This window comes from Myotis lucifugus, unplaced genomic scaffold, assembly GCF_000147115.1.
Source record: "Myotis lucifugus unplaced genomic scaffold, Myoluc2.0 scaffold_156, whole genome shotgun sequence".
Lineage (NCBI taxonomy): Eukaryota > Metazoa > Chordata > Mammalia > Chiroptera > Vespertilionidae > Myotis > Myotis lucifugus.
Window position 1 is genome coordinate 767523 of NW_005871204.1, and position 19040 is coordinate 786562.

At 37.8% G+C, this 19040-nt stretch overlaps 1 protein-coding gene across 2 annotated transcripts in view; it reads right to left on the reverse strand.

Annotated features, from left to right (window-relative positions):
• Nucleotides 1-1046: 1046 nt before the first annotated feature.
• Nucleotides 1047-19040, reverse strand: part of RAB21 (RAB21, member RAS oncogene family) — a 19599-nt gene continuing 1605 nt past the window's right edge. Inside the window, exons 3-6 of one of the 2 annotated variants that reach the window (XM_014461479.2) lie at nt 13676-13739; nt 7185-7239; nt 6061-6149; nt 1047-2740 (exon numbers count right to left, since the gene is read on the reverse strand). In XM_014461479.2, the coding sequence (XP_014316965.1) occupies nt 2598-2740; nt 6061-6149; nt 7185-7239; nt 13676-13709 (321 nt within the window). In that variant the 5' untranslated portion in view covers nt 13710-13739 and the 3' untranslated portion in view covers nt 1047-2597. Of the gene's footprint in view, nt 2741-6060; nt 6150-7184; nt 7240-11811; nt 11834-13675; nt 13740-19040 lie in introns of those variants that run through there. The other variant, XM_023759447.1, reaches the window with a different exon arrangement.

Sequence of the window (19040 nt, forward strand, 5' to 3'; positions counted from 1 at the left end):
TCCTAATAGCACAATTACAACAACAGGAACACAAAATATATATTAAATGTGAAGAAAGATTGGAAAAACTTCCTCAGCCTTGGTCTATTATCTCTTTACCTTTCCTTTGTATACCCATTACAACTGATTGGTCTTCTTCATTTCCCTTTCACGCTATTCCTATCTAAAGACCTCTGGGGCTTCTGAGCAAGGACAGGAATACTATACTGTTGCTATTGGATTAACTTAAATTACAGGTTTAAAAAAGAATAAAATGCTTGATGTTAAGAAAGCTACACACAGAAGCCAAGGGAGAATAGAGGAGGAGGGGAGGAAACAAAACAAAACAGGGAGAGCGGTTGTGGCCCACCAATAATTATCTGGCAACTCCAGAGCAGAGGTTCCTATCTAGACTTTAAAAGGTCAAAATTGAGAGCACAGTTCGCCAGTCATCAGGTTTCATAACATTATTTTTTTTGGAATAATGCTCAATTTCATCTCTATTTTAAAAAACCTATTTCACTCCAATGGAAAAGAGCTTGCTTCCCATCTACATCTACAACAGTAGAAATGGCAAGGCTTTCTTTATTACTTCTGAAAGAAAGCCAAAACAATTTTCCTCTATTATACTCATGATTCCCCCAACCTTCCCCAATTCCCTGCATAAACATCAAACTCCCAGAAAACCGAGAAACTACAGAGTATAGCCACCAAAGACAATTTTAACTTATCTCCCTGACTTTTTTCCACCCCACCCCTCCAAACACACACAACAGAGGTCAATGTGTTTGTTGAGTTTGGCAAGGGCAATCATTAAAAAAGGTAAAGTGCAATAAGGTGGTGAAGGAGGCAGGAGGCGGGGGCGGGCTAGAAGAGGTCAATGGGGGGGGAATGGGGACATAAGTAATACTTTCAACAATAAAGATTTAAAAAGAAAAAATTGGTAAAGCAAAGGCTCACAGAATCCTTAATATTAAGTAAAAATTGGTAACATCATAAAATCAATTCATTCAACTTTTAACCCATTTGGGAAAGTTTAAGCTTTTAACTTAAAAATATGGTAGTACTTCTTTATATCCTCTTAATTGCGCATGCTAACAACTTTATTGGATACTGCTGCTTCTTATTAGAAGTAAATCCAGGGACCATTCCATTTTATCTTAGACATAACATTTACTAGTTTTCCAAGCATGACAGAAATGGAAAAATATATATATTAGAGCAAAAACAATTTATGTTAATGTCTACCATTTGTGTTCCTTCTGTGAGCAGTGCCTGATTATATTAAAATTAACAAATTAAAGTTCAGTCCTATGCTTAATGAAAAAAAAAATCTAATGAGAGACTAATTTACAAAGTATACAAGAATATAATTTTATAATAAATCTTTCCAGTGTTCTCTGTAACTGCATTTCATGAAATGTTTCCCTTCACAGAAACTCAAAACAGCTCTTATAAAATTAAACAAAACTTTCTGTGTTCATCTCTGGCAAGCATTAAGCAAATACAACTTGCTCACAAAAGATCTAAAAGTGCTGTCTCAGGAGCATAAACTACCACTAACATGCTGCATGAATTAGTCTTGGTGAGTGGCTACTGTCTGGGACCCCTTTTTCTCTTCTTACATCAATGAACCCTTCTCATATGAAGCTTAAGAGAAAACCAAAGCCGTTGAAAAAGTGAAACTCAGCATGCTCCACTCAAATATTTCTAAGATAACCATTCTAAAGCAAAATTGGCAGAAGTCATCTGTTTTATAAAAACAAACAAACAAACAAACAAATAAAACCCAAACCAAAAGGCAAATGCCACTGCTCGATCATCGGTTGAACTTACAGAGGCCAAAACATGTGACAACAGCAATAATTCAAGTAAAGTATTTGTGAAAATTTAAACACGCCACTTTCAAGTTAAGACAAAAGTGAAGGGAGCTATGATCTTTATATATCAGAGTCAGAAAGCTTAGGCATTATCATCAAATGTTAATCACTTTACAGTCATCAATGAGACTATTGTATATATTTTTGCACCTTGCGCTTGTAAAAGCAGATAAAATATTTAATATGTAATTTACAATGTATTTTACCAGCTCAGCATACAGGATGTATATAGATTATATCAAAGTAGTAGACAGTTATAAGGACCTGTGCAAACCCTGCAAAAATAGTACTTCGGGTATTTGCTAATTAAAAAACAAAAACAAAAACAGTTTACTGTTTGGAAGTGATACAGTTCAAACTACCACAAAATACAAAGGGCTGCAAAATGTATACCATTCCAACAACATATATAAGTTATTAAATAAAGATTTGATTTAAAAGAATATAAATGAAGCCTTTAAGTAGGTCTTTTCTACATGCATATTATTCCTTATTAAAGAAAAAAATATGTAAAAAGGCCATTGGTAATTGCTTTGTTAACATTTGTAGAAAATGCCAATTCTCTGGTCACAAACTCCACTAAGTTTAGCACTTAAGGTCTCTGCAATGTTATAAACGTAATTTAAAATACTGTTAATTCTATAATTCCATTGGTAAAATAATGTGACTTGGAATATGGCAGTCTTCATGTTCAGGGCAATGATCCACAGTTTGTTTTAATTGCTGAGGTGTGAACAGTTATCCAGAAGAACAGCACCCTCCACCACTGCTCTGGACTTGAGGTTCATCATCAATAATCTGTACACCTCGCCGGGCAGCTCCTGGTTGACTGGAGCCATTGCCTTTTGCCCTCTCATCCACTTGTGCTGTTTCTATCATCCCTAAGAGAGGAAGAAAGCAGAGATTACTTAAGACTACAATCTTAGAATTTTCTCTTTTTATAATTTCGTATACCAGCATGATAGCCATTTCTGACTTTAAACCAAAAAAGGAACTAAATATAATAAACATTCTGTCAGCTCACTATACAGCTTTTCCTGCAAGTTTAAAAATTAATAGCAAGTTTATTTGTCTAGATATATAATGGCCACAATGACAGAGAAAAAAAATTTTTTGGCTTGAACAAATGAACAAAAGGATAAGTATAATCCTTAAGATTTTTCAAATGTACTTAGAAATATGTCAAAGACATCCAAATTGTTCCCAAGAACAAGTGATATTTAGGGTGCAAGATTTATTCTTCAACTAGTAATGCATATTTGAAAGAATAAAAGAGTTTAACATGAAGAACAACAAATCTGGAGAACTCACACTATCTAATTTAAAGATACAGTAGAAAGCTATTCTTATAAAGACAGATATTGATGAAAGGAGAAATACAGAGATCAGTGGAACAGAGTCCAGATACAGAGCCATGGTCACTTGATTTTTGACATATGTGCCAAGATTATTCAATGAAGGATAATCTTTTCAAGAAAACAGTACTGGAACTGGACAGTTATATGTAAAAAATAAACCTCAACTTATACCTCTCACCATATGCTAAATTAACAAAAAATGAATTATAGACCTAAATGTAAAACATAAAACAAAGTTTCTAAAAGAAAACATAGGAGGAAATCTCTATAGGAGAAAATCTTTGTGACTTTGAATTTGGCAAAGATTTCTCATATAAGACACAAAAACCAGTAATCATAGGAGTAACTAATAAATCAGACCTCATTAAAATTTAGAACTTCTGCTCTTTAAGAGACACAGTTAAGAAAAATAAGCCCTGACTGGTTTGGCTCAGTGGATAGAGCGTCGGCCTGCGGACTCAAGGGTCCCGGGTTCGATTCCAGTCAAGGGCATGTACCTTGGTTGCAGGCACATCCCCAGTGGGGGGTATGCAGGAGGCAGCTGATCGATGTTTCCAACTCTCTATCCCTCTCCCTTCCTCTCTGTAAAAAATCAATAAAATATATTTTAAAAAAAGAAAGAAAAATGAAAATACAAGACATAGACAGGAGTAAATAACTGCAAAATACATATCCGAAAAGATAAGGAAAGAACAGATGGAATCCTCAAAACAGAACAAGAGTTCTTAAATTTGAGTTGAGACACTGCTCTTGAACAATGGTTTCCAAATTAAAGTGAGAACAATCCACTGAGATGAAATTAGAAAACATTACAAATTCTAACTTCTACTTAGCTTTCCTCAATCTTTAAAATTATCTATTTATGTGTTTTATAATGTACAAAATATATTCATACTTGTGTATGTTCTGTATTTTTAAATAAACATATGGGGAATGTTCAAAATTTTCTATGAAGACATGTGATTGAAACATTTATAAGCCAGATCTAGAGCGTGGTACTCAAAGTACAGTCTAAGGGAGGACCAGCATGACCAATTGGGTTAGAAATGAGAAGCTCAGACCCCACCAGATCCATTTTAACAAGATCCCCAAGGGATTGGTATATACAGCAGTGCTTCTCAAATTTTAGAGTGCATCAGAATCATACAGAGGGATTGTTAAAACACAGATTCTGGGCACCACCTCCTTAGATTTTGATTCAGTAGATTTGGGGTAGGGCCCAAGAATTTGCAGCATTTCTAACACAGTCTCAAGTGATGCTGCTGCTGCTGCTGAGGGCACTTCACTTAGAAAATTATTACTCTAGAACAATTATGAATGACTTTCAGGTTTTCATAGAATTGAAATTTACTCCAAAGTTTGTGTACATGTACATTTTTCTACAGAGAAAAACCAGTTTCATCAAATTCTCAAAAGAGTCTGATGTCCATAAGTTCAAGGAATATAAATTAACAAAATCATTTCAATCCATTATTCCATAGACTTGAGTTTTCCAAAATATGTATTTTATTAGGGATAGATATGAGAAATGACTTTCAGGGTATATATAAATAAACATTTTCCTTTCTCTCTTTAAGCAACTTTTTAATAATAGAAAATTTCAAACGTATACATAAAATTGGAAAGAACAGCATAATGAAAATCCATATGTCCATCACACAATTTCATCCACACCTGGCAAGCATCCTTACCATTATTTTGAATCAAATCCCATATACATAATTTTTTAAATATATTTTATTGATTTTTTACAGAGAGGAAGGGAGAGGGATAGAGAGTTAGAAACATCGATGAGAGAGAAACATCCATCAGCTGCCTCTGACACACCCCCTACTGGAGATGTGCCTGCAACCAACGTACATGCCCTTGACTGGAATCGAACCTGGACCCTTCAGTCTGCAGGTTGACACTCTATCCACTGAGCCAAACCGGTCAGGGCCCATATACATAATTTTATTTATAAATTATTCTAATATGATCTATAAAAGATAAGAACTCTTGTTAAAAAAAATAACTCTTGCCCTAGCTGGTTTGGCTCACTGGAGAGTGTTGGCTTGCAGACTGAAGGTTCCTGGGTTCGATTCCCATCAAGGGCAAACACCCGGGTTGCGGGCTCGTTGCCCAGTAGGGAGTGTGCAGGAGGCAGCAGATCAATGATTCTCTCTCATCATTGATGTTTCTATCTCTCTTTCCCTTTCCCTTCCTCTCTGAAAAAAAAAAAGAAAAAAAATTAAACAAATAAAATCTCTTGCCCAACTGGTGTGGCTCAGTGGTTGAGCATCGACCTATGAACAAGGAGGTCAGGGTTCAATTCTTGGTCAGGGCACATGCCTAGGTTGTGGGCTCGATCCCCAGTAGGAGGCAGCTGATCAGTGATTCTCACTCATTATTGATGTTTCTCTCTCTCTCTCTCTCCCTTTCTGAAATCAATAAAAATATATATAAAAAAGGAGTTAAAGAAAAATATTAAGTCGAAACCGGTTTGGCTCAGTGGAGAGAGCATCGGCCTGCGGACTCAAGGGTCCCGGGTTCGATTCCGGTCAAGGGCATGTACCTGGGTTGCGGGCACATCCCCAGTGGGAGATGTGCAGAAGGCAGCTGATCGATGTTTCTCTCGCATCGATGTTTCTAACTCTCTATCTCTCTCCCTTCCTCTCTGTAAAAAATCAATAAAATATATTAAAAAAAGAAAAAAAAAGAAAAATATTAAGTAAATAGTAGTAATGGAAGATGTGACAAATCATCAATGTGGTCATTAATGGAGATTGTAAAACATCACTTTAGAAATATTATGAATATTTTAAAAAGCCATTTCTAAATATACTAAATCTAAATATACCTACTTTTACAGAGGTCAAGAAAGAGTTCCTCAATTCCTTTGTTCTGTTTGGCTGATGTATGATAATGTTTTGCTCCCACAGATTCTGCATACCTTAAAAAAAATAATAATATCAATAACCAATGTAAAAAATATTTCTCATATTTTTGTCATGACGGCTATGTGAATTTTTTCATAGTTCCAAGTTTAGTGACCTTTAATTAGCCCAGATTTAATAAAATTAAGACTATAGCCCTGGCCGGTGTGGCTCAGTTGGTTGGGCAGTTGGCCCATGTACTAAGAGGTTGCCAGTTCAATTCTAGTCAGGGCACACGGCTGGGTTTTGGGCTCGATCTCCCGTGGGGGGCATGCAGGAAGCAACCCAGGCAGCCGACTGATGTTCCACTCTCACATCTATGTTTCTCTTTCTCTCTCCCTCTCCCTTTCTCTCTCTCTAAAGATCAACTAAAATATATTTTAATAATAAAATAAAAAAGATTATATATATAGCTGGTTCACATCTCTGTACATTGAACCAAATTTTAAATGAGCACAAGTTAACAAGATTTAAAATTTTTATAAGTTAACTTGGAACCCAAATATCTTAAAAGTTTTTGTGACACACTGACTATTTGATCATGATAGTTTTCTTATGCATTACTTTATATTTTTTACTGAAATCATAAAGAGATGTGAGAGTGGATTATCTTTATATACAGCCGAAAGTCTAGAAATTATCAATGTTAACATACTTCACTGAATCCAACAGCTCAATCTATATTAAGACATTTGAGCATGCCTGGTGTAGCCCAGTGGTTGAGCATCAACTCATGAATCAGGAGGTCACGGTTCGATTCCTGGTCAGAGCACATGCTGGGGTTGCAGGCTTGATCCCCGGTGGGGAGCATGCAGGAGGCAGCCGATCGATAATTCTCTCTCATCACTGATGTTTCTATCTCTCTCTCCCTTTCCCTCCTCTCTCTGAAATCAATATATACATATATAAAAGAAACATTAAAAAACCACAAACCAAACATTAGAGTAATACCTAAATGGTAAAGCACACTCCTAAAAGGAAGACTTCTACTGGGGAGTGATTGTTGGGGGAGGAGGGGGTGTCATTGGGAGGATGGCAGGGATAACACTTACGATTCTGCTTCTTGAATGGACACATGTCTCTCCTTTTCCAAGTCTATTTTATTACCTAATTTGAAAAAGTAAATGCCAAACTTTAATATTAATTCATTATTATAACAAAATTAAGCCAATTCTAAATACACAATTACAACTTTAACCACCTGGAAAAGTAATACAAATCCCCATCAGACTTCTAAATATCTTAAAATTATAACCATAACCCTTATGACATGAGGGTTGATCATATCTATCAAGATGAATGCCTCAACCTCCCTCAAATGGCTCAATGCATAGCATTCCTGAAGCTGTAGTTTGTCAGAGAAAATACGGTCACTATTCCTTGTTTTACAGTATTACAGAGACTAAGATCACTAGGGAACCTAGGCATAAACCTATGTTTCTTAGCCAAGTGTAAATGGTCCCCAATCAACTTTAGAGTCCGTTAATAATTAAGCAAGGCTACCTTATTGTTCACAAAAATATATTAGGCTATCCTCTTGGATCCTAAGAGTATTTTGGTTTCCTTGATGATATAAGCTGGATAAAGAAAGAATTGTATGGCTTTTTAAGCACTTCACCATCACAGAGGAGGAAACTACTCTTTTGTTTTAAAAACATGAGAGAACTTAATAAAGTATATGCACATTATAACCTAGAGAGTATTAGGCTAATGAAATAAGTCAGAAAGAGAAAGACAAATACCATATGATTTCACTTACTAGTATATGTGGAATCTAAACCACAAAATAATTGAACAAAAAAGAAACAAACTCACAGATACAGAGGAAAAAACCTCACAGACACAGAGAAAAAACCTGATGATTGCCAGATAGGTGGGGAGTTAGGGGGATGGGTGAAAAAGTGGAAGGGATTAAGATGTACAAATTGCCAATTATAAAATTAGTCACAGGGACATAAAGTACAGGATATGGAATATAGTCAATAATACTGTAATAACTATGTATAGTGTCAGATGGGTACTAGACCTATTGAAGTGATCACTTCTTAAATTATATAAATGTCTAATCACTATGTTGTACACCTGAAACTAATATATTTTATGTCAATGGTAACTGAAAAAAAAATATATATGTGCACATCACACACATTTAAAATTACTGAGCCCTCCTTAAACAAGGGAACCAAACTGAGATTATGATAAAAAGCCACCAGAACAAAAGGGAAGATACTGCAAAATGCAGATTCCTTATTAAATGCAGGATAGAAGTAGAAGTGAGTTGGCTGGATACACCAAGTGCTAAAGGTAATGGAAATAACAGACAGGAATGGGGGAAAATACCCTAAGGAAGGACACTTCAAACAATATTTTCTTTTTTTCTATTATGACTTGGGGAGGGGGGTAGGAAACCTTGTAAATAAAGTTCTTTTTCTTAGGACCTTAGAAAACCTAGAAGAGCATTGAAGTAAAAGCATCTATTGAAAGATTCAATGCTTAGAACTGAGAAGCATAAGCGCAGAGGTTCAACATGTAAAGGACCTCAAATAATCTGAGCACCTAATTGTAAGCAACTGCAATCAACTACCTGACTCCTTAGTCTAAGAATGAGAGGGAGGGAAGTAGTCTAAAGCTCAGTAGGTACCAACAAATTTAGTAATGAATTCTTCCCTCTTTGAACAGTTATTTGTCTACCTCAGCAGGAAGATACATATTAGTTCTGATTTCCTACATTAAACTTTTTCAATAAAAATTTTAATTTGCTGAATATTATAGCCAATATATTCAACAGTCACCAAAGAAAAGTTTTATTTATGTTATAAGAATGCAAAAAGCACCACCTAGTGGCCAGTGGTTCCAATAAACAAAGGCACAATATTCTGCCACTCTTAAAAAGGTAAAACAAGATTGCCTCCTAGAGGAAGCAAGACCTTTGTTCCAATTAACTAAAACCCTAGATGGGTTTTTTCCTAGATCTTTTTGCCCTCCCCCCTTATTTTTCCCCAAATTCCATCTGAATTATCAATATATATTTTTTAAAAATGAGAAGAGAGAGTACTGCCTCAAATGATTACTTGGGGGAAATTACTCAGTTTTATTATTTAGTAACGTTTTAAACTTAACTAACTTTAATAAACCCAGTTATTAAAATAGCTATTTTAATTACTTACTATTTTAAACAAAAGTTTTTAAATCCTTCTATGAAATAACTACTATTTCTTTGAACAATCAGTGTTCATAATGGATTGGGTAAGCACAGACTAAGTCACAGAAAACTGCCTGTTAGCAACGCATACCTTTCCAAAGCTGAAAACCTTTTTAGTTCCTATATTCTTTTAAAAGCAAGACAGCTAAAGGATTAGGCTTTAAGGCTCATATCTGCTTTAATACGATGGCACAGCTAACAGGAAACTGTCTAATAGGCTTAAAACACCTGAAAACAAGGATAAAAACACCTACTTGAAAGTACAGTACTAGAAAGATTAAAAAAAATTTGGCTAAAGCTACTGGAGGGAGAGGAAAAAAGCCACCCTGTTAAGAATAGTAAAAACTTTTTCTTTAAAAACACCTATTTGACTGAAGAGCAGAGGGCCTAAAAAGAGCTAGAACCATATTTTGCTTAAATTGGATGGTATTTGGTCTAGTAATAAGAAGCTTTCAAAAGCCTTTTAAATCCGAAGAAAATTGGTTTATCCAGGCTCATTTTATGGCTATAAGATTTCAGGCAAATTACTTAACGTCTCTTAGTCTCCCTTTGTACAAATATAGTTAACAAACTTTGCAGGGCTGATGTGAAAATATGATATATATACTAAGCTTAGCATACAGTACATGTTCAATAAAGAGTAGTTATTAATATTAGCCATAATTCATTAAGGTGAATGATCATATGGAAAATCAATCTTGTTATGAGAGTTAAAGCCCATGATAGATACTTTCTACAACCACCCTGCTGGTTCCATCTAGCTAACTTAGTTAATCCAATGCTCTAGGAAATCTTCCCCTAACCCTTGACTCCCTAAATTTAGTTAGGTTTGCTTCTGAGCTATCACAGCACTCTGTAGTACTCCACCCTTCATAGCATTTATCATAATATATAATCGCTTGTTTTTTCTCTCTCTCCTTACACAATAAACTATGAGAAAACAAAGGCATTATCTATTTTGTTTACTTATTCACTACACAATTCCCAAAGCCTGATACATAGTAAGCAATATATAATGTTGATTAAGAATATGGGCTTGAAGTAACAGACAGATCCTACTTAAAATCCCAGGTCTACCTCCAACTAGCTATGTATTTTGGAAAGTATCAAGCTCTCCAAGTCCATTTCCTCAGGTGTAAAATAGAAATGGCAACAATACCTCCCTTGCAGTATTGTCAGGAGGCATAAATGAAATAATAAATATGTAGTTCTTAGAAAAGTACCTGGCACTCAATAAATAACTTATCCTATATAATAAAGAGCTAATACGCAAATAGTCATCATGCCCTCACGCCATCACGGCTCAGAGACTCAACACTGGGGAAAGAGGAATGGGGACCAGCCAGGCACAAATGAGCTTGCGAGAGAGGAATGGGACCAGCCAGGCTGCAGCCCGGGAGAGGGACAAGCTACCGCCCCGCGGTCCTGGGCACCTGCGGCTGCGGCCTGGGTGAAGCCGCCCACCCATAGTCCCCTGCGGCTACAGCTGGCCCAGGCGAAGCCAGCCCGGGTCCTGGGTGCCTGTGGCCAGCCAGAGGGAAGGAAGCCTGGGTCCCAGGTGCCTGTGACTGGCCGGAGGAGGGAATCCTGGGTCCCGGGTGCGGGGCAAGGCAGAGGTGGTTAGGGGCGATCAGGCCAGCAGTGGAGCAGTTAGGGGCGATCAGGCCGGTAGGGGAAAAGTTAGAGGCGATCAGGCAGGCAGACAGGCAGAGGTGGTTAGGGGCGATCAGGCAGGCTAGCGGTTAGGAGCCAGCAGTCCCGGATTGCGAGAGGCAGTCGGACATCCCCTGAGGGGTCCCAGATTGGAGAGGGTGCAGGCTGGGTTGAGGGACCCCCCGCCCATGCACGAATTTCATGCACCAGGCCTCTAGTCATAATAAATATTTGGCACTGGCAGGTGTGGCTCAGTTGGTTGGGTGTCGTCCATGCATGGAAAGGTTGCTGGCTCAATTCGCGGTAAGGGCACATTCCTGAGTTTTGGACTAGACCCCTGGTTGGGAGCATGCAAGAGACAGCCTATTGATGTTTTGCTCTCACATCTATGTTTCTCTCTCTCCCTCTCCCTTTATCTCTCTCTTTAAAAAAATATTTAAAAAGTAGTAAAATTAAAAATAATAAATATTTAACAAACATACAAATGTTAAGGGCAGACTAAAACCAAAATACTATCAAATAGAGCAAATAGGATGGTAATAATGGATTAATTAAAGCCTAGCGGGGGGGAAAAAGTCTCTGCCAGTGAAGTATGAGGTTCTCTATTATTGGTTAACACATTATCAGAGGCTTATATAAAGACCTAGAAGGCTCAGTATCTAATTTAATCTATTTAGAAACATAAGATAAGTTGAAATTCCTATTCTTAGGCTTAAATAACAATTATAGAAGAACAAGATGGGAAAAGACTGACAAAAGAGCAATATTTATAAAAAGGAATTCAGAGTTTTGTTATCTATAATCTATATAAAAGAGACACTGACCTGACATGGCTAAAAAGTGTATACATTCTTGGGCAATGTTGGTAGAAGGACAGTGAGGATTTAAAAAAAGAGAGAGAGCCATATAAGTATACACTGGCTCAATAATGTTAGATTCTAGGGTTCATTTTAAGCGTAGGGGACACACTGATACATTGAAATAAACCCATAAAAAAATAATTAGGATGATGAAAATGTTTGGAAGTTAGACCAATAAAAAAAAGTTGAAGACCCAGAATATAAGACTGTAAGTGAACTATCCAAACAGGCTTCAAAGGTTTGAAAGGTTGTCTTATGTTCAGGAAAAGGAACAAATATTTGTCCAATGCCTTCACTATCCTAAGTGTTCTCCAAATCATATCTAATCTTCACAACAATCTTGTGAGGTATTATTATTTTGAATTTAGTAATAAAACAAAAGAACTACTTACTATTAATAAAACTACTGAGCTAATGGAATAATAAATAATAAATATGTAATTCTTAGAAAAGAACTACTACTGAGAATAGAATGAACATCACTAGGTGAAAAAAAATAATGCAAATGTTCAATAGCAAAAGGATAAACTGTAGAATGTTCAACAGGATAAAGTATTAGATAGCAAAGAGAATAAAATGAACTACATCCATATACAAGAATGCAGAGAAATCTTGCAAACATAATATAAAGCCAAAGAAATCAGACACAAAAGAGTTCATTCTCTATGATTACACTTATATAAAATTTAAAAAAAACAAAAAAAAAACTAGTCCATAAAGTAAAAAGTTTAAGAAGTGTTTGGCAGTAGGAGATGGTGAGGAGAAGGCAGCTGGGTAGTGAGGGGATGAGAAAGAAGCACAGGCGGGGCTTCTAAGGTACTGGTGATATGACTTCATTAACTGTGAAATTTTCCTTTTGTGATAAATAGGCTCTCCAAATTCTTCCAACTCTGAATTACAATTAAAATCCCATGTCACATTTGCCAATAGGAAAGAAAAGAGAGTGAGCTTTTTATACCAATCATTAATAAACAGTATATAACATTAAATATGAATATTTTACCCTATTGGAGTAGTAAGCTACCAGACACAATATTCCTAAACCTTCTTATAATATGAACATGAAGAATATACAGTTTACATTAATTGAGCTTAATATGCATAAGCTTATTTACCCAGTTTTTAAAAAATGTTACTTTATAACTTCATCAAGTAACAAGCTCTTGAGACTTCTTTGAGTATATATTAGCCATTTCTTTCTCTCTTCCAAGAGATAATCCCAATTCTAAATACTCAAATATTCATTTGTTAATAATCATAGCCACTTCTACCTCCACCAAGTCCCATATGCCACACAAAGCCAGGCCAAACACACTAATGACTAGCTGCAACTTTGGCCCCAAACTCCTATAAAGCATACTATCTCAGTGTTCAGTTCTGAAACATTCCTGCCATCTAGCCTAACATGCAGCATCTATCCCTCCCACCCTCTCTCTAAGCATGCTCTCAGATGAGGATTTTAAAAAATGTATATAGTTAAATGTAGAGAATACGAACACTAGCTTAAGTAATTGGTTTTAATTTTAGTTCCTGAACTTATTTCTAAATAAAATCTTATGGTGAAAAGGTAAAAGTCAAATTGAAACAAGGCTGGGGACTTAAAGCCTTACATGTTTAGCTTCCCATTTGTTCCCCAAGGCATTCCGTTAAGTACAGAGTTTGAATCTCCTAAAAGAGTAATTCCAAATACTAAATTATTCTAAAACATTATGCATTAAAATGCCATTCTTCTTTTCTCATATAGTTTTAAAATGAGAATTACTGGTTTACTATTCTTTATAAAGCATTAAGAAAACAAAGGAGATTTTTAAAAAGTAATGATGCTTACCAACTATACATAAACAGATTTCATTTCCCAACATTTTCCGCAATTCTTTGACCCAGTTTTTTACCTGTGTATATAAAAGAATTAATATTAAAACAAATTCTGTTACAAGACTATCATTACAACACTCCAAAATTCAACAATGTCAAAATACCTCAGAATTTGGCTAACAAGCCATATATTTAGTTGTTACCTGGAATGATTCACTGTAAGATCATTTATTGCCAGGTTATATTACAAACAACAAACATCCAATAGATTTATTTCTCTCTGTCTCTACCTATAGGTACAAAGAGAAGTACCTCTTATTACAAATGTTCATAAACCTTCCATAGATTCAAGCAAAGCTATTCACCAGAGCAAAAGCATGTCAACTCCAGCCTCTGATAACAGGTACTTGCATAGAACCACTTTGGACTTAAGAACACAAGAACTTAACCCAACTGGTTCTGAAATAGAGAGCATAGGAGCTTGTGTCACACACTTAAAGGAAAAAGTATATATGGGCACCAAAAAGACTGGCAAAAGAAACTTTCATCCTTTAGTATATGACAGGTTTTTTTCAACCTTGGCAACTACTGACATTTTGACTCAGATGATTCTCTGTTATGAGGGACTGTCCTGTGTAATATATGATGTTTAGCAGCAAACCTGGCCACCTAAGCACTCTATGCCAGTATCACCCTCCAGTTGTAACAACCATAGATGTCTGCAGACATTTCCACCCCCTCCTGGAGAACCACTGGTATACAATGACTCTAGAAACAAACTGATACTTCATTATGGACACAGCAGTAAGCCCAGTTGGGAATAAACTAGAATTAAGAAAATTAATCTTTTGAAGCCATGATTTTAATGATGTTGACTACAATAAAATAATATTTAAAAAAAAACAAACACCTGGATACCTCCTTTCATTTTTTGTAATGGAATTTATTCTGTATGTAATCAAATTACACAGAACTTATATACCTCCCCAAAAAATTACACACATATCTATTTATAAGTTACAAATATTACATTAAATATATGGTAAGCATTTACTGTGCATCTGGTCTGATGGTAAAAATGTAACAGCACTGTACTCCTATTCCCTGCAAGAATGTAGAGGAACCATGATCTCACTCATTTGTGGAATATAATGAACAACATAAACTGATGAACAAAAACAGATCCAGAGACAGAGAAGCATCGATCAGACCATCAAACCTCAGAGGGAAGGTAGGGGAGGGTGGGGATAAGGGGGAGAGATCAACCAAAGGACTTATATGCAAGCATATAGGCCTAACCAATGGACACAGACAACAAGGGGGTGAGGGCATGAGTGGGGGGTGGGGGGGGGGATGAAGGGTAATGTGGGGATAAGGACACATATGTAATAACCAATAAAAAAAATAAAAAAATAGCTATACCAGCACTAGGTTATAGGAATTTTTAAGCTCCACTATAATCTTTTTTTTTTAAATATATATAATGTGTGTGCTCCCAGACCATGTGTGTGCACACCCTTCTGCAGAAGTAAAGATATTTGCCTGACAAAAAAAAAAAAAAAAGAATGTACAGGAACTAACTCTTTAGTAAACCCCAAATCTTTAAAAAAGCAAAGGTAATCAATATCAACACCTTGTCTCTGTAACAGCACTGAACCAGTTTTCTCAGAACAGCCCCATCTTTTTGCTTCATTCATGCATATATAAAGTTTTCAGGAAAGCATTTAACTTCTGCCCCTAGTTAAGAAAAATTTGATAGTACTGGTATAAAATGTCCATCCTCATCACTTCAAAGGAAACATGTCAGAATCCAATTATGTATTACTCTACATATATACTATATGTATACCATATGTATGCTATACATATAGTATCACAAATCTAACCAGTTAAAAAAAATTGTTATTCACCTCTAATAAGAGCTCTCTCCACAGACATCCAATTCATTACCCCATACATTCTGTGGTGAGTTAAAGATGGTCACAAATTCTTTGCCAATCTTCCTATCAAGAGGCAGACTCTATTTCCCTTTCCTCTGAATTTGGGCTAGCCTTGTAACCTGCTTTGACCAAGAGAACATGGCAGAAATAATGCTATGCCAATTCCAGACCTAAGCTGTAAGGACTGGCAGCTACAATCTTGGGATCCAGTTATCATATAAGAAGCTTAGGCTAGGATATGGAATAATGAGAGAGCATGTGGTGAGAGAACCAAAAGATGAGACACCAAATGGAGTGAGAAGCCATATGGAGGAGAACCAGGCTGCCTTGGATGGTTCCAGGCCAGCTAAACTCCTAGTTCAATGCAACTGCATGAGTGACTTCACTGACACCAAGTATAGCAGAGGACGCACAAAATCATGAGAAATAGTAAATAATTTTAAACCACCAAGTTTTAGGAGTTTTGCTATGCAGCAAAATAAACGGTCACTTTTCAACTAAGAGACTCAACCTTCCCTCTCTCCCTCTCTCTTTTTGTTAATCCTCACCAGAGGACATTTTTCCCATTGTGGGAGAGTGGGGAGGGAGAGGGGGAGAGAGAGAAGGGGGGGGGGAGAGAGAGAGAGAGAGAGAGAGAGAGAGAGAGAAACATCAATGTGAGAGAGACACTTGGATTGGTTGCCTCCTACACCCACCTTGACTGGGGTCAGGAGGTGAGCCCCCAACCCAGATACGTGCCCTTGACCGGAAATCAAACCTGTGACCCTTTGGTTCACGGGCCAACGTTCTAAACTCTGAGCAACACCAGGCAGGGCTCAACCTTCTCTTTATCAAGAAGATACCTAAACCATTTTTTTTAAATGTAAAAAGGCAGGAAGGGCCCTGACCAGTGTGACTCAGTTGTTTGGACCATCAGCCTGTGTACCAAGAGGTGGCAGGTTCGATTCCTGCTCAGGGTACATACTCAGTTGGGGCATGTACGAAATGCAATGAATCAATGTTTCTCTATCACATATCTCTATCACATCTCTCTCTCTCTCTCTCTCTCTCTCTCTCTCTCTCTCTCCCCCCCCCTCCCTCCCTCCCTCCCTCCCTCTCTCTCTCTAAGACCAAATTTTAAAAATATATTACAAAATTAAAAAAGGCAGGAAGGGCTAAGAAATAGCATCAAATAGCAGCCCCAAAATAACTGTTAAAAATATCATTAAATCTGCAAGCTGTTTCATTTTCCTACTCCTTAAACTAAGTTTTTCCATGTCATCAGTAATCTAAGGCAAGCATGTCAAACTCGCGGCCAGCAGGCTGCATGCATCATTTATTTAAACGAGGCATGCAGCCCATTGGCCACGAGTTTGACATGCTTGATCTAAGAGCTAACATATATCTGCTTCATCAGTTAAATGCTTGGAGATAAAGGGGAAAAAAAACAACCTAAAAAGGCAAGCAATTTCAACATGAAACAACTATAACTCAAGCTAAGGTAAGTTTTTGCTTTGGAAATTACCCCTTTTGGTTATACACCCTTGAAAAATTCCAAAGGAGCTTTCAGAGGAAAGGTCAAATAAGTAATCAGTCACTATCCTAATAGTGATGACAATCTATATAGATAAAACCCTACCATGCAAAGAGACCAAATGGTGGAACAACCAGTTGCTATGATGTGCGCTGACCACCAGGGTGTGCACGTGGAACATGGTGGGCGTCAGCAGCAGGCAGCAGAGTGCAGAACATGGACGGCATCGGCCGCAGTGGGATGGTGGAGCAGGGGTGCCAGACCAAGGCAGGGCGCAGGTCACTGTCATCGGGGTGAGCCTCTGGTGGTTACTAAAAATTCTTTGCTCTGACGCACCACAGTCACGCTGGGCGCTCGCAGCTGCTGCTGGTGCCAGCCCCACTTGCACCCACTGCCGGCACCGGAGCCACTGCTTGAACCCACTGTTGGCACCCGGTGCTGGTCCCTATCTCTTGGCGCCGTCAGCGGTGTGAGCAGCGGCTGCCAGCCCCAATCGCCCCTGAGGGCTTCTCCACCTCTGCCTGCTCCTAAGGGGCAATCAGGGCAGCAGCCGCCGCTCACACCCGCCCTAATCACTCCACACTATTAGCAGGGGTGAGCAGGGCCAGCGTCGTCAGCACGTGGAAGCGGTGGCAGCAGGAGCGGGGCTGCCGGCAGACAGGAGACCAGGAGCCCGGGGGCCACAGTGGGAGGGGCCAGGCAGGGTCGAGGAGGATGGGCCGAGAGCCACCCCTGTGCCCACCGCAGCCTCGCAGCCCAGTTCCTTTCAAAGTACATGAATTTGTGCATGGGGCCCCTAGTTCAGAGATAAGTTTAATGGTGGTAACTCATTTTTGGTCCCAACTCTATATTGTTGATATACAAGCCCGGATGGTATGGCTCAGTGATTGAGCATTGACCTATGAACCAGGAGGCCATAGCTTGATTGCCAGTTAGGGCATATGCCAAGTGTTGCAGGCTCGCCGATCCCCAGTGTGGGGTGTGCAGGAGGCAGCCGATTAATGAATCCCTTTCATCACTGATGTTTCTATCTTTCTCTCCCTCTCCCTCTCTGAAACCAATAAAAATATTAAAAATAAATAAATAAAAAGGGGTGAAAAAAATGGAGGAGCTATAAAATAAACACTTTTTAAAGTTATATTATATCCTTCAGAACATTTAGTGAGGAGAAAGAGTTAAATTTGATTTAGTTCTCCCTTTTCCTCTTCACAATTAGGAAGCCCATGCAGCTGTACCAAGATTTCAGTTGCCCAGTATACATGTAATCCAAGAAATGCATGTGATTTTTCTTTAACAGGGAAAAAATATAAAGCCCCTATATTTTCCTGAAGTTTTACTTCAGATTCTCTTTCCTAAGGTCTAAGAAAGCCATGTAATTTTAACTATTAACAACTGTTATTCACATTGCTGACATGAATTAAATACTCCATTAAAAAACATGAGTGGTCACAATTTATATACAACAATACCTTTAAAATCAAGACTAATCAAATTAGTAAACAAAAGCATGTTATGGAAACTTGAAGATTCAGTGTTGTTCTTCTATTAAGTCATCTATACATCTATATATATAAAAAGCCAGAGATTTTAATGGCCATAACCACCGTGATGACCGGTCACTATGACGCCCACTGTGGCCAGCGAACTGGCCCAACCAGGGCATGGGGTGTGGGGCTGGCTGGCCAAACGACCCCTCCCTTCCCCCTGGCCAGCCCCGCCCCCAATTAGCCTGCCCCACGATGATAGCCCTGCCCCCTATGGGCCCCCATCATCATGATCAAACCTCAGGCACACAACAATAGCTCAGCTGAAACTTATTTTAAAGTTTCTGCCTTGTGTTAGTTTTTTAATCTCTGCAGTGCTGAATTTTCGCAAGGTCAGTACTGGGATGGACTAGGCTCTCCTCCAGGATTCTCCAGCTCCTG